The sequence below is a fragment of the Cyanistes caeruleus genome, chromosome 12, assembly GCF_971803275.1.
Source record: "Cyanistes caeruleus chromosome 12, bCyaCae1.hap1.1, whole genome shotgun sequence".
Taxonomy (NCBI): Eukaryota; Metazoa; Chordata; class Aves; order Passeriformes; family Paridae; genus Cyanistes; species Cyanistes caeruleus.
Genome location: NC_141712.1, coordinates 3,858,577 through 3,872,522, shown reverse-complemented (window position 1 = coordinate 3,872,522; position 13,946 = coordinate 3,858,577). Strand labels below are relative to the sequence as shown.

Genomic DNA, 13,946 nt, shown 5'->3' with positions numbered 1-13,946 from the left:
ATATATGAGAGGAGACAAATGATCTATTTTTGTACTGAAAATCCTTAAACAGTTAGCCTCAAATAACCACAACCTAACACAAATACAATCCTTCTGAAATCTTTCTGAAGCTGCTGTAAACCTTCTTTATTCAAACCTTGAGTACAATTCCCCATAGAGATTTTATTCTTTTATCATTTTTCATTGCATATTCATTTATCATTGCAGGCCGACCGCCGTTAATTGGTTACAGAATTTTACCTGTTCTGCTTTCAGATCATAGTCACAGATCAGCAAATTAATTCAAGGAAAAAGACAATCACTCTGTGTTTTCTGCAGAAACTCAGAATACAAGAGGATATGCTTTCACATTTGCAAAGACTGGGAGATTTGATGGTGTTTCTTCTTTCTGCTCCCACTCCTGGACAGCACCTCCACACCAGTGCCCATGCTGACTCTGGGCATCACAGACAGGGCTCTGAGCCAGCTTGCTTCCATGTGACACAGCATTTACTGCCCAGGTTCAGCAGGGGGCTCCTGCAGCTGCCTCACATCTGGAATGGAGCAGGTGAAGCTTGCCAGTACAGGGCTCAGGTAGACTGAGATGCTCTGCCACAGCACAGGGCACGTGGGTGTGTCAGAGCAGTGAGTCACAGAGGAACAACACAATGTGTGTAGAACAAATTGAACAGATGAAGAATGCCCAAAGAGCACCATCAGTTGACTTCTTCCCATAAATAATTTATGTTTCAATGAACTGATAGATTTTTTTTTTAGAGTAAACTGCATAAAATACCACATTTACAAAAGAGGAGACGCTTAAATGCACATCTGCTCTACCCCTGAGGAGATGCAACTGGGTAACACACACAAAGTCTGAGCAGTGCTGGTTGAACTGAGGGGGTTAATCTGCAGGGGAGTTGAGAAAGGACTAACACTAACCTCTGGGTAGCCTCCAACATCATGCACATCGATTCCAAGTAGATGTCCAAGTCCGTGTGGCATAAATATTGCACCCAGATGAACCTTCACCATGTCATCTACATTGCCTTTCAGAATGCCAATTCTAGTCAGCTCCTCCAGATGGACTCTGTCAGCCAGACGGTGCATATCAGGCCAGGAGACCCCTGAGAGAGCACAAACAGGCAGCTCAGTTAACTATTGCTACAAGGTTTTTAACAACAGCTCCCAAAAAACAGATGTAACACATGTGCCCTTTGTTTATATAAAAAAAAACAAAGGTGGAAAGAGCAACTACATTTTCACAAAAACGCTTTAAAGAAGACAAAACTATTTTAACGTGTCTGTGAAGTCCAGAAAACTACAAACAAGAGAAACAGCAGCACTTTATAATCCAGACCCAGATGAAAAGGTGTTAATAGATGTATCTAAGCAAGCCCATACAGATGTAAATGCATCAGTGAGTCTCCTGTAAGAATGGCAGCTGTAGATTGCAGTTATTTAAAATGCAGACCATAGAACAAAAGAATAAGATAAAATCCAATTATTTTCAAGAATGATCATACCCATTTAGAACATCTGACATGGACACTGCTTTTCTACGTACATTGAAGATTTAAAGCTCACATCTTTCTGGCAAAGACACTCTCCAGAAATTAATGATTCCCTTGTGTTAATGGGCTGTGTAAAACACAACTCCTCTAATACATGTACTGAAACAGCATTACAAAATACTGTTGTTTGACTAGAGACAGAGTGCCAGGATACATTAGGTTGCTATTATTTTGGTATAGGATACAATTTTGTTTGACAAACTGCTGGGGAGAGGAGGGAGGAAGAAAGCAGCTCTTTTGTTAGTAACAAAGTACTGTCCTAATTAGTTCACCATGGCATTGAGTCATCATCAACAGAGCAGCAGTTGCAGAGTCAAGACAACTAGGGCTAAGGTACAGCTGAAGAATATTTTCCTTATTCAATTCTGGCATGATTAAACAAATAAGAAATGAGTGATTTTTAAGGCCAAACTCCCACCAAGTTCTGTTTGCTTTAATCCAGTTAAACATGCAGCTCTAGGGTCTTGTGAACATAAATGTCATATCTTAATTACATTATCACTTTTTGCTGAAAGTACTGAGGCTTCAAAGACCAAAATAAACCCATCCTATGGGAGTGCTTGGATAAAGCACTCAGCTGACTTTTATGGCTCTGATCTAAAGATCAGAATCAAAGTGAGCAGCAAGTGGCTGCTGTTCTGTGCATCCTCTCCCAAACCCATGCACCTTTACCCTCCCATCAGCCCTGGGGAACAGCTGGGTGTGTAATCAATGAGCTCAGATCAATCAGATCCCATCAGATCAGCCAGGGATCCATCCTGCAGCCTGCTGCACACAGCTTCTGCTGCCAAGCAAGGCCACAAGGCAGGGGACAGGCACAGAGAAACCCTCAGCTGCTGCTTCCTCACAAAACCAACACTGAGTGTTGCTCACCCACACAATGTGTGCAGTCTTCCTGCTCAAAACGTGCTGCTTTTCTGGTTTCCCTACTTTAAAAAGGAATTTAGATTTTTCATTCAATATGAACCAATACAACTATAACCAGCTGTTCTTTAACAACTGTTCAATGTATTCTATGATTATTTATCTTTCTGAATACTGATTGTATTGCAATTTTCACTTCTCTAGCTTCACTTGTGTTTCACAGCTCTCTCACATTAGGATCCACTCTATTGAATGACAAATTGGAATCACTATAATCCATCACATCAATATTATACATATCACACTAAAAGTATTACTGAACCACAGTTGCTTTCCTGTTTATTTTATAATTGTGGGAATGGAGCATTTCTGTCTAAGCTGAGGTTCAGCTTTTGCAGTTTGCAGCTAACTCCAACTGCTCTAAAAGTCTTCAATCCCCTTTCTGAGGACACTGAATGTTCTTTCAAGATCTCTCCCACGATTTCTTAGCTGAGTGTTACTACATGTCACCTATTTTCACCTCCATAACTGCAGAGCCACACGTAACAACATCTGACCCTGCTCAGCTGTTTGAAGCCTCACCCTCTCTTGTTAAAAATGAAGGTCAGAACTCCATGGCTGGAAGACAAAACAGAGCCATATCCTGGATGCTCTGGATCAAGCTGAGTGAGGTGTCTGCTGCAAAGGGGAGCTTCAGCTTCCCTCTGCAGCTCTGCTGGTACTGCTGGTCTCAATCCAAACCCACTGACTCCACTTAAAGACACACAGTCACCTTTGTCAAACTGAGGAAGAGACACAAAAAGAGATACAAATATCAAACTGATCAGAAATAAAAACACCAAAACCATAAACCCATTTGTCTGCAGAAGTTTAACAGAGCAAATGAATGACACTATTGCCCTAACTGAAAAGACTGCCATGGTTGTAAATCCTGAGTGTTTCTGGGCACTGAGAACTCCATTAGAACTCCTTCCCTCGTCCCTATCTTTTTATTTATCTCTCATTGGCTGGAAGTGCAACTACTTCTCCTCTCCTTCTCCCCCATACTCTTAATTCCCTGTCTGTTTTGGTTTTTACTCATCTTATCTGTTTCATTAGAGACTGAGGACAAGAAAAAGCTCTACTGTGAAATAAATAATGAGGCTGGATGGAAAATCTGCAGCTTTGGGCTCTCTCTTGGAGCTAGGGTGGTGCTTCAGACAGAGCCCAGCAAAATGACTCTGGATCACTCTTTTATCATCTAGCCAGTGCCACAAGCTTTGCTAGAGATATGAAGGATTTCAGCTCCACTTCTCTCCCACACGCTGCCAGAGCTGCAGACAGCACTGGGGCAGCTCTGGGCAGAGGGAAATTAAAACTTCTGCTGGAGGCACCCTGCTAAATAATACAAATCTTGGTTTACAAATAAATAGGTATTCAAATAGTCTTAATTAAAAAGCAAAGGGTTTACAGATAGATTGCACTTTCTATTCTGTTGTCTGGCTTCATGGTTTATTATGGCTATGGGGTGGTGGCCAGCCCCCTCCAAGGCACTTAACCTACAAGCCCTGGATAAAACACTCATATACAGACTATTACTTGAGTGCAAAGACAAAATAGGAAGATATTTTGAGCTGACTAGAGACAGTGAATTAAGTGGAGTGATTTTTCTGGTCTTCACTTAAAAAATGGTGATACCCTTGGTCTTGTTTGATATGAGAGGATTCCCATCATGCTAGGAATAAACTTCAATAATAAGGTTCAAACAGATTGCTACCTATTTAACAGGTAATTTGACAAAGAAAGAGGATCTAAATGCAAATCTTCAAACACTTCCCACCACTCTTTTAATATTAAAAACATTAATTCTGTGAAGAGAAAAAAATTCTACAGTACTGAGGCAACTACTTAAAAGTATACAAAAAATTCCACTGAAGAAAGGAACAACTGTAGTTTAAGGAAGATGTCTTTGTCCTTTTTATACAGAAGTATATTCATATGCTGCAAACATTTATTATAAGCAAATATATGATCCTTTAAAGTTATTTTAAAACTAAAATGGTATTAGTTTGATCTGGCAATTGAAATCTTTGTAATACAATGGTCTGTGCAAGGCCAGCTGTCTCTGGGACTGACTGGCATGCCTGCACTCAAGTGTCATTTAGATAACTAGTAAGTATACTTAAAAAGTAGAAGTCCTTAAATTCTGTTAACCTAATTCTCCTTTGTGGGTACTCAACTTCAAATAATTGCAAAAAGTAGAGGAAAGGAGGAAAAATTAAATATCAGAGTTGACAGCTTCATCAAGCTGACAACTTGGTAAGAAGCCACGAACAGAACTTTTTGGAATTCTCACATGATGTGCAACTCAACAATCTGGAAATGGCACAAGGAGCTGCAGTGGGAATATGTTCAAGGGCAGAGGTGTCCATACTCTGCTCAGATGTCTGAGCACACATCTAAGCATGGACAGCTTTAGCATGTTAAAAAAACAATAACAAAGCAGAGGCTGTGGGCAGCCAGGGAACAATGTGCCCAACAGATTGCAGATTTGCAGATGTGAAGAAAAACTGGCCAAACAGTGCCGAGTGAACAACATTTTGTAAAAAGAGTCCTTAATTCATGGAGGCTCCTTCATGTTCAGGCACTTCAGCTTTTGGATTATTGGGGGTGCAGAGACCTCTGTGCCCTGCTGCAAGCCGACAGGAGAAATCAAACACCAGATCAGCTCTGGTAAGGAGAAAGAGCAGTTAAAAACCAACCAAACCCCACACACAACAACTCTACCATGGGGTGTGTGAGTTTCTTCAGTGGCTGTTCTGCAACATGGGCTGGCACTGACCTCCCTCCAACCACTCACCAGGCTCTTCTACTCATGTAATATTCAGGACTATTATTTTTAAGCTTTGGTGAAGTTTATCATAGTTGCAGACGTGGTTTTTTGTGTAAGAACTTTTATGATAGTTGCAGACGTGCTTTTTGTGTAGAAAGGTTAGTTCTGTTATTATCTTTAAGCCAATTTATAAACCAATTACAGTCCAGTGACAGATGAGGTTTAAAAAGTCAGATTGGAGGGTCCTTGGACTTTGACAGCTTGTACCAAAATGAGTCTGTACTCAGGAAAATCTGCTGATGAGGTGTCTGCTCCCTTCTTAATTCTCTGCAGAATGAGATCCTGGGTAACACAGGTCACAGGCAGTGCCTGGCTCCCCAGGAAAGCTCAGCTCCCAAGGCTCATTAGGCTGTGATTTGTTACCTGCCATGCAGCACGTGCTTAGGAGAGAGGCCAGCTCAAAACCCACCTTTTACAGCAACCAGAGCACCTGAGATTCCTGGAGATACAGAGTGAATGAACCACAGCAGCAACCAGATACTGGAGATGTCCAACAATGAAATAAAACAGACCACGGATTAATTAAACAACAGAAAATGAGGGAGGTTATTGGTTTTCAGACACCATGAGAACAGGACAGTGGAGGTTTGTAGATGTCTGAGGTACCACTTAAAAATGGCAAATTTAGTGCATTACATTTGCCAGAGGTTTTTTTTTAAAGTTATCCTCATAAAGTTAAACATTATCTGATACTCTTAGATATTACTGTGAAAAGAAAAAGATAAAATTAATATTGTTTTACTTCCTTGAAAATATTTCCTCTCTGATATCTGTTTGCCAAACCCCACAAAATTTCAGATAAAACACCAGGTTCAAGGACTCTGGAACATCATATAAGGATCTCTGCAATAATGTGTGACCTCTTTGATCACACCAATGAAGGAGATTTTTGCTCCCTCTTTGTCCCCTCACCCCAAAAAGAAAGAAATGCTTCTAGTGAAACCAGAAATCAAAAGCATTCCTATCTTTTGATGAATATACCATAAATTTTTAAACAGTAGAATTAAAGAGACGAGTTGCTATAACACATCACACCATAAACTGTTCCTCAGTTGCTCTTAACTCACTGGTACTTTTATCCCAGTGATTATTATCTGAAGTTTTATTAGAAGCCATTTGAGAACATAAAGTAGAAACAGCACACAGAAATAATTTAGAATTACTGTGTGGTATTTAGCCATTTTGGTCAGAAACACTAAGGCTCTGAAAAGGCCTAACAGGATTTTTTTGGCCACTACTTAGGGTACTTTGTGGTTGTAATGTGACAATGATTAAACCACAAATGATTTAACAGGTTTTTTGTTGTTGTTGTTGTTGTTGTTGGGTGGGAGTTTTTTGCCAACAGAGATGTCACAATCTTACTAAAAAAAAAATGAGCATGGCAAGGTTGTAGTAACTTCTCCCCAAATTGTGCTAAGGTTAAGTTACATTTAATTTCCAAGTGTCCACAGACAAGGGCAAAAGGCCCAATGTCCCCTGGCAGTGCCACTGAAATGCAGACAGAGCACACAATCCCAGGCCAGCCAGCAGCCCATTGGAACAGATTAAAATCTGCCAACTGGCACAGACCATATCAGACATAAAACAATAGCTCTTTAGAAATTCCAATCAGAGCCAGTTTAAAAAACAAACCAAAGCATAATTTAAATACTGAAACCAATTCTCTTTTCCCTCTTCACTTGGGTGCTAGAGAAACAGCTGTTATATGAGTGATTTTCATGTTTTATTTCCAGCCCACTACACCAAATATTCAGTGGTTGCTCTGGTTTTGAACTTGGTGTTTTGCAGCACCAGGTAAAGCAACTCTGCCATGGGGCAAACCCCCAGATTCTGCACTTTAACAATGTTTGGGAAGCTGTTCAAAGCTGCATTTACTGTGCAGATGAGCCCATGGCTCATGGGGTGAGCATCAGATGGGTACATGGGTGCCCAGCTGAGGGATGCAGTGCAGGGGAGAGGAGCCTGTGAACTTTCCCAGCCCAAAAGGAACCAGACAGAATTTGCTGCTGTGTCACACCTGCAAATACCCACAGTTCTGACTGCAGGGATTACTAGACCTGACCCTGCCCTGTGACACAGCTCCAGACCAGGATGGACTCCTTCAACATCCCTTTCTTCCCCAGGAAGATGCACCTGCCTTACAGGGATGGGAGTTACTGCAGGGAAATAGAGATTGATCCTCATCATCTCTGAAATTTGGGCTTCTTCAAAAGGCTGAACAGCATTGTGCAATTCAGCTGTACTGTGACATTCCTTTGCACCAGTAGGATGGAGGTTTTCAGCAGTGACTCCATCCTCCCAGTTATAAACCCTGCACAGGATGAGCTGTCACTCATCAGAAGCAATGTCAGGATACCATTCTGCCATGCAGAAACATTAAGAAAAGCAATACAAATAGATGAAGATGTGGAGCAAGAGGAGGGATTTTTTCCATGTCTGGATGCAGCTGGGATTGAGCAGTGCTGGCAGGCACTATGGATTTTACAGCATGTTCCTTCCACAAGAGGTGTATGCTGCAGAAGGAAAAAGGCAGATTGACAGGATGAAGGAAGTGCTTGGATGGAGTGACTGCGGTGTGGAAACTTATCAATCTTTGAAGCTCAGAAAAGGCTCTGTTTAGATAAGACTCAGGCCAAACAGCACAATTTCTGTCTAGCAGGTTTGCACTCTGACAGCTACAGCTGATGCAGTGTCGAGATTGAGGGACTTGTGAACTTTACACTGCAACTCAAATTACAACGTATGGCAAGCACAGTTCCTGAGCACTGCCAGAAATCAGGGCAGGTACTAAAAGTCAGACAAGGCACAGGCAGCTTACTCCCCAAAAGTCACTATTAAAAGCAGAATTGTACAATGTTACAATATACAGTGAACTACAACTACGAAAAAAAGGATAAAAAAAGGCCTTAAACCAAAATTTCTATATTCAGTATAGAAAGGCTAAAAAAACCTGCACCAATTTAGGTTGAGTCTGTAAAGACATCTAAATGTATTTGCTTGTGCAAGCCATATCTTTGAAGAATCCCTGAAGAAGCAGTGACAAAACCCACACATTAAGCTGTGCTGGAAAGCTGCAGGTTTGCCCCTGAACCATGGCAGCTCCTGCAGACCCTGCTCAGGTATCTTGAGATGAGAGGGACTTCAGGACAGAAATCCTGTTTTAAATGCCTGGTTTTATACCCTTGGGAGTAACCCAGCATTATTTTAGGCCTCTGAAGGCTGCAGTGGTCACTGTCTGTGGGGCAGCTCCTGTCCAAACCAGAGGAGCAGCTCCCAGGTCTGCAGCAGAGAACTGGCATTTCAGCAGATTGCTGCTTCCACAGAGGGTCTGCACATCTGCTGAAGCTGGCAGAAAATATTCCCTTTTCTTTCACCTCTTGCCATGGGTTACTGCTGTGCTGCACAAGGTTAGGTTACGTGACCAGCAATGAGAGCTGCAGTAATCAATCATACCATTTTTATTTAATATTTTGAAAGAATAAAGAATTTCAGATTGATTGACCGTATTGTCTATGCATCCTTTAGTGCCTTCTGCTTTTATTTCCTAAGTAGTAGCAATGCCTGAACCATTTTTACTGACAAAAGCAGAATTAAAGCACCACAGAAAGCTGGACTGCCTTTGCTGGGTCCATCTCAGATAGTCAGTACTCAACTTTCGTTGAATTTTTTTGTTTGTTCATTAATTAATGAACAATTAATGAAGCAAAAATGTACAACCAACTCCATTCAATAGAGAAGAGAGAGCAGATTTCAAAATAGCTTTTAAAAATATACATTGACAAGATTTACTTTCCAATCTGGCTTTCAATACAGTAACACATTCTGAGCTGCAAGGAGAGAAAAATAATACTGCAATGCCATTCAGCAAGATTTGTGAATATCAAATATTGGTTACAACATGCCCTAAAAGCATTTGCTCTTCAGAGGAACTGGAATAAAATCTTCAACTTCTGTCATTAATATTTTATTGCTGAGAAAAATTGTTTTGCTGCAGATATTACAGCAGATTAATAATGCTCAGCAGTGCTTTGACTAAAATATGACAATCTGGACAGGAATAATTCATATGGGCACCTTGAAATTATACAAACTGTAAACCAGATTGCACTCTCATACCCTTCCCTGTTGTGCTATTGTCAAAAATTCCAGTTTACAGTCCAGTTTCTTTTTAAAAACTCACCAAAATCAGCTACTGCTTTTATACAGCACAACAGAGAAGCATGACCACATGGTGTTCCACTAAGCACAACTCTGCACTACACAAAATAAAACTCAAAATTATTTCCATGCAAAAAAACACCCACTGCATGTGAATAAGAACCTTCTACCTGTGAGGATAAATATTAGTAACAGTTACAGTTATTTTCTTTAGGTATAATAGATTTCAATCCTAGTTGGGTACAGTGACAATTACTCTGAAGCAGTATTAGAAACCAAAAATAAATCTGAATTGTAAAGAAGTTAGAGAACTGTTGTGGACAAAAAGGAGCAGTAATCTGTGAAGCTGCAAATTTTGAATTTGCATATGTTGCCAAGTTCAACTCTGCTCAACTTAATAACAGAAACACCTGCTGGTAAAATGATCTGCTATGCCAAATATATACCCCAGCTATTAGTTTTCATTAAACTGTTTTTATTAAACAGTTCTTTAATTGAGTTATTTTCATCTTTGGTCTTAGTGCTATTCTACCTAAGCTGGATTCTCCACTATTCTTTCTCTGTTAGAGGCCTTTCACTAGAAAATAGAACAGGGAAACATACCACTGCTTTGAATTCAAATCACAGCATTTTTTGTTGTCTAAATAGGTTATTTATGGTAGTGGGTCACTAAACTTATTTCCTCTTGCCAGTCTCACTGAAAGAACTGTGCCTCAGTATTTAGGTACCAAAGGAGGACACACCATCCAAAATCTACATCCTGCTGTACTGAAATACAGATAATTCACCCTGTAAAGTCCCTGGCCCTACCCCTCTACCCCCACCAGCTTTACTGCTTCAATTCTTTAGCATCAGGAAGGAGGCAAAACACTAGAAAATAAAGTGGTTTCTTTGCTTTGCCCTTCTACTTCACATCATTTCTTGGTTGTAGATGGGAAAACTAGCTAAGACAACCCCTCCAGTACAAAGTTAGGAAGTTACACCAATAAAGAAAACCTGAAGAAACCAGGAGAAAAGCACAAAAAGTGGCTGGAGTTTCACAGAGCAGCTCAACCCTTGTGCAGTTACAGCTGCCCACGGGACAAAGCCCACATGGGATTAACTCTGTTCTGCATCCTGCACCTATGAATACACAAATATTCTCTTTAGCAAGGAGAAAGCAGGAGTGGCTGACACTCCCAAGGACTGTTTCTCCTGTCTTCAAAGTATAGTCCTCAAGTCAGACCTACAGAAGGGGTCCTCTCTGAAATATTATTATTATTATTATTATTATTATTATTATTATTCAATTTGTATCTCAAATTGTTCATTTTAAAGTTGTCTGAACATGACAGAGAAATGCCAGAGTGGAAGGGTTGCTCCTACCATTAGAGAAATGGTATTTCTCCTATTCTCAAATTCACAGAATGCCAGAGCTGACCCAGTGAGGCACCTGGAGCAAAGACAGAGGAGGGAGCATCAGCTACAGAGAATTTCTGAGCCAGACACTGCTGGTCTGGGCTCTCTGGCTGCTCCAGCCTGCTCCCCTTGGCCTCTCCACCTCAAAACACCCGAGTCTCTTGAGAACTTACTTACTTCTTTGTATTTATTTAGCATCCACAGCTAAAGGATATTTCTTGCAGGCTCTGAGGGTCAGCTGGTATCTACATGATTTATAAAAGGATCTTTTATTTGCTTAGCATGTAGGTCTACTGCTTTGCCTGAAATTTTTTTGACTGTACTTGAAGTGTACTTGACTGCACTTTCTTGGTCAAGGATTCTATGGCAATCCTGGCATCAATGAGGTCTGCAAAGTCTGATCTTTGATCCCAGAAGACAGGATTTAAGACCTTAAAGAACCCACATCTTTAAATGAAACTGGATTTCTGGGAATAAATCAGGAACCTTCCAGCCCTGAGATGGAGAAACCTCCATCTTGTGTTATCAGACATGTTAGCCCTAGGACTGAGATTTCCTTCAAGACCTTCCTCAAAAGCATTTATTGGAAAAGCAAAGCCTGAAAGCCAGAGGCACAAGGCAAAACTCGCTGTCTTGGATAGCAAAATGCAGAACTTTGGGATATGCATATTAGATGAGCTCCAACTTGAGAAATGCAGAGATACAAATTCTATAGGGAAACCCTGTGGTAATGTCAGTATCCCAAGGAGGAATTCACTGCACATAAACTGATGTGATGAACAACAACTTCTGTGCATATTTGGAACTAATTTTTATTTTTCATTTTATTGAAACAAACAAACATCAATCAGCAAATATTCCCAGCTGCATAGCTAATGTCTGAATGCAATTTTGATTCAGTGGGGACTCTGTATACACAAGTTTTCAAATAATAAAAATGTAGAGATAGGGACTTGAGTGGCTGCCAACCTAGCCTTACTCAACTGTTCCTTGGGAGCAGTTTGCTAGACAAGGAGATCTTTTTTGAAACTGGAATTTAGGACAATAAACCTTACAGAACGAGGTGCTTTAATTCCTTCTTCCTTGCACCCCACATTTTAATGTATATAGATGAAAAGATTGAAAAACAGATTTTTTAAACATAGATTTTGCAGTAGTACCAGGCATGATAAGCACAACCAGCTCCCTTCCTTCCCCTTCTGTGATTTTCCATTAGTCTAGAGAGAAGACAGAGAGTAATTCTTGGAGGTCCCAGGATGCAATTGCAAAAGGATGAAGATGGAAAATATGTGATTGCTCCAATATTTAGCTCATTAATCTTAAAGACTCTGTTTATGCTCTAGTGCATTAATGCAAACTAGTTCTAATTGCAAAGCTGAGATAGCCATGCTTCCTTTTTAGTTCTTCTCAACACAGTAGCAACTTAATATATTTCAGAAACTTCAAGGTTTCTATAAACAGAAACTTTCTATATGTAGCAACCATATTGTCCTGAACTAGGAAGTTATAGAACTGAAATTATTAATAAATAATTTCTAAATGCTCTAAATGCTTCAGATAAAAACCTGAACAATAAATAGCAGAAATCACCTGAGAGGCTGCACATGGTATAAATACACAGTCATTTGCTGAAGGATAAAAGAGAAGCCACTCCACAGGAACCTTCCCAACATTATTAGATGTAAGACCTTGGTCCAAGAAGCATTCCAATGCTGGAATGATTGCACTTGGCACAGAGCCACTGCTGAGGGCACGGGCACTGATCCTCACCAGCATCTCCTTGGCCTCCACCACTGGCATTTCCATGTGCATGGTTCACAACACAGCTTCAGGTTAGGGGGGATACCAGGAGGGTACCAAGGCCTGGCTCAGAGTAGGTTTAACTTCAAAGTTAGATCATGATTCTTCAACAAATTGTTTTCTTACGGTTGGAGAGAGGGACTTACAGCAAAACAAATTATTTCACACTTTTTTTTTTAAATAGATTGATATTAATTCCAAAGAGCAAACAATAGTGTTCTCCCAGGTGTAACCAGTGACAAATGATGGGTAACAAAGCTAACACATTGACACTGGATCTAACTTCTGCAACTAAGATAAAGAATGGACTGAGACAGGTTTGGGAACCATGCACAGGTGCCTTTTCTAGTCCCTCAGATCTCTCCACTATCAACAGACATGCCCAACTTGCTCACAAAAGACTCTAACCTGCTCCTGAGTTCAGCCTTTCAATGCTACCACGAGAGGAGCCCACTGGAGGTGCTACAGGCATGAGAGCTGGCACCCTGCCCTCCACCACTGCACTCTGCAGCCTCGTGCCTACTGAAGGTGTGCTTCATTTATTGTACACAATACCTTTTTTCCACCACAGTTTGCTTTTTTTATGCCTGGGCAATTATGGGGGTGGGGGAGAGCTGCACTAAAAGGAGTAATTTTATGGTTATAGCATCAAGGACTCCAGAGTTGAGCAATGTCAACTGACATGTGTGAGCTTTGCTTGGACCCTCGGTGCTGACGTGTTACGGTTCAGTCCTTTAGTGACATGAACATCTACTTCTTTACACAGGATTTCAGCAGTACCTAGGCCTTTTTGATGCTGCTGCTCATTCCAGTCCTGCAGTAAAATCTTGAAAAATGTAAAAAAATTTCCAATGACACTCACCAGAGGAACAGGGCTATGTTTTGCAATGTTAAATGCTGGCTAAAGGACAGAAGACCTCATGCAAGCAAGAGTGCAACATCCATTCATGTGTTACTATAGACATGGAGGGGAGCCTCAGAAGTACCAGTGGAAAAGACTCCACCACCCCAAGCAAAGCTTGCCACCAACTGCAAGATGCAAATCCACAGCAAACTCCAAGTTCATTTACTTCTAGGGCTACCCAGTTTCCAGAAGACTCCAACCTCCAAGACAAGCACACCTCCTGATAAACCACTGAAGATTTCTGTTCATTATATAACTCCTCTTCCATCTGTTACAAAAGTTGAAAACAGCAAGAAAAAACCCAAGGGACTTCACAAGCAGGCAAGCATGGCAAATGCACCTAAAAGTTGCCTCTGGTAATCAGCAACCTTTCCTGCACCAGACTCAGGTTCCCAGC

At 40.8% G+C, this 13,946-nt stretch overlaps 1 protein-coding gene across 3 annotated transcripts in view; it reads right to left on the bottom strand.

Annotated features, from left to right (window-relative positions):
• Positions 1–13,946, bottom strand: part of PEPD (peptidase D) — a 145,978-nt gene that overhangs the window by 17,946 nt on the left and 114,086 nt on the right. For all 3 annotated transcript variants that reach the window (XM_086847814.1, XM_086847815.1, XM_086847816.1), the window contains one exon: positions 922–1,106. In XM_086847814.1, coding sequence (XP_086703940.1) covers positions 922–1,106 — 185 coding nt within the window. The remainder of the gene's footprint in view (positions 1–921; positions 1,107–13,946) is intronic.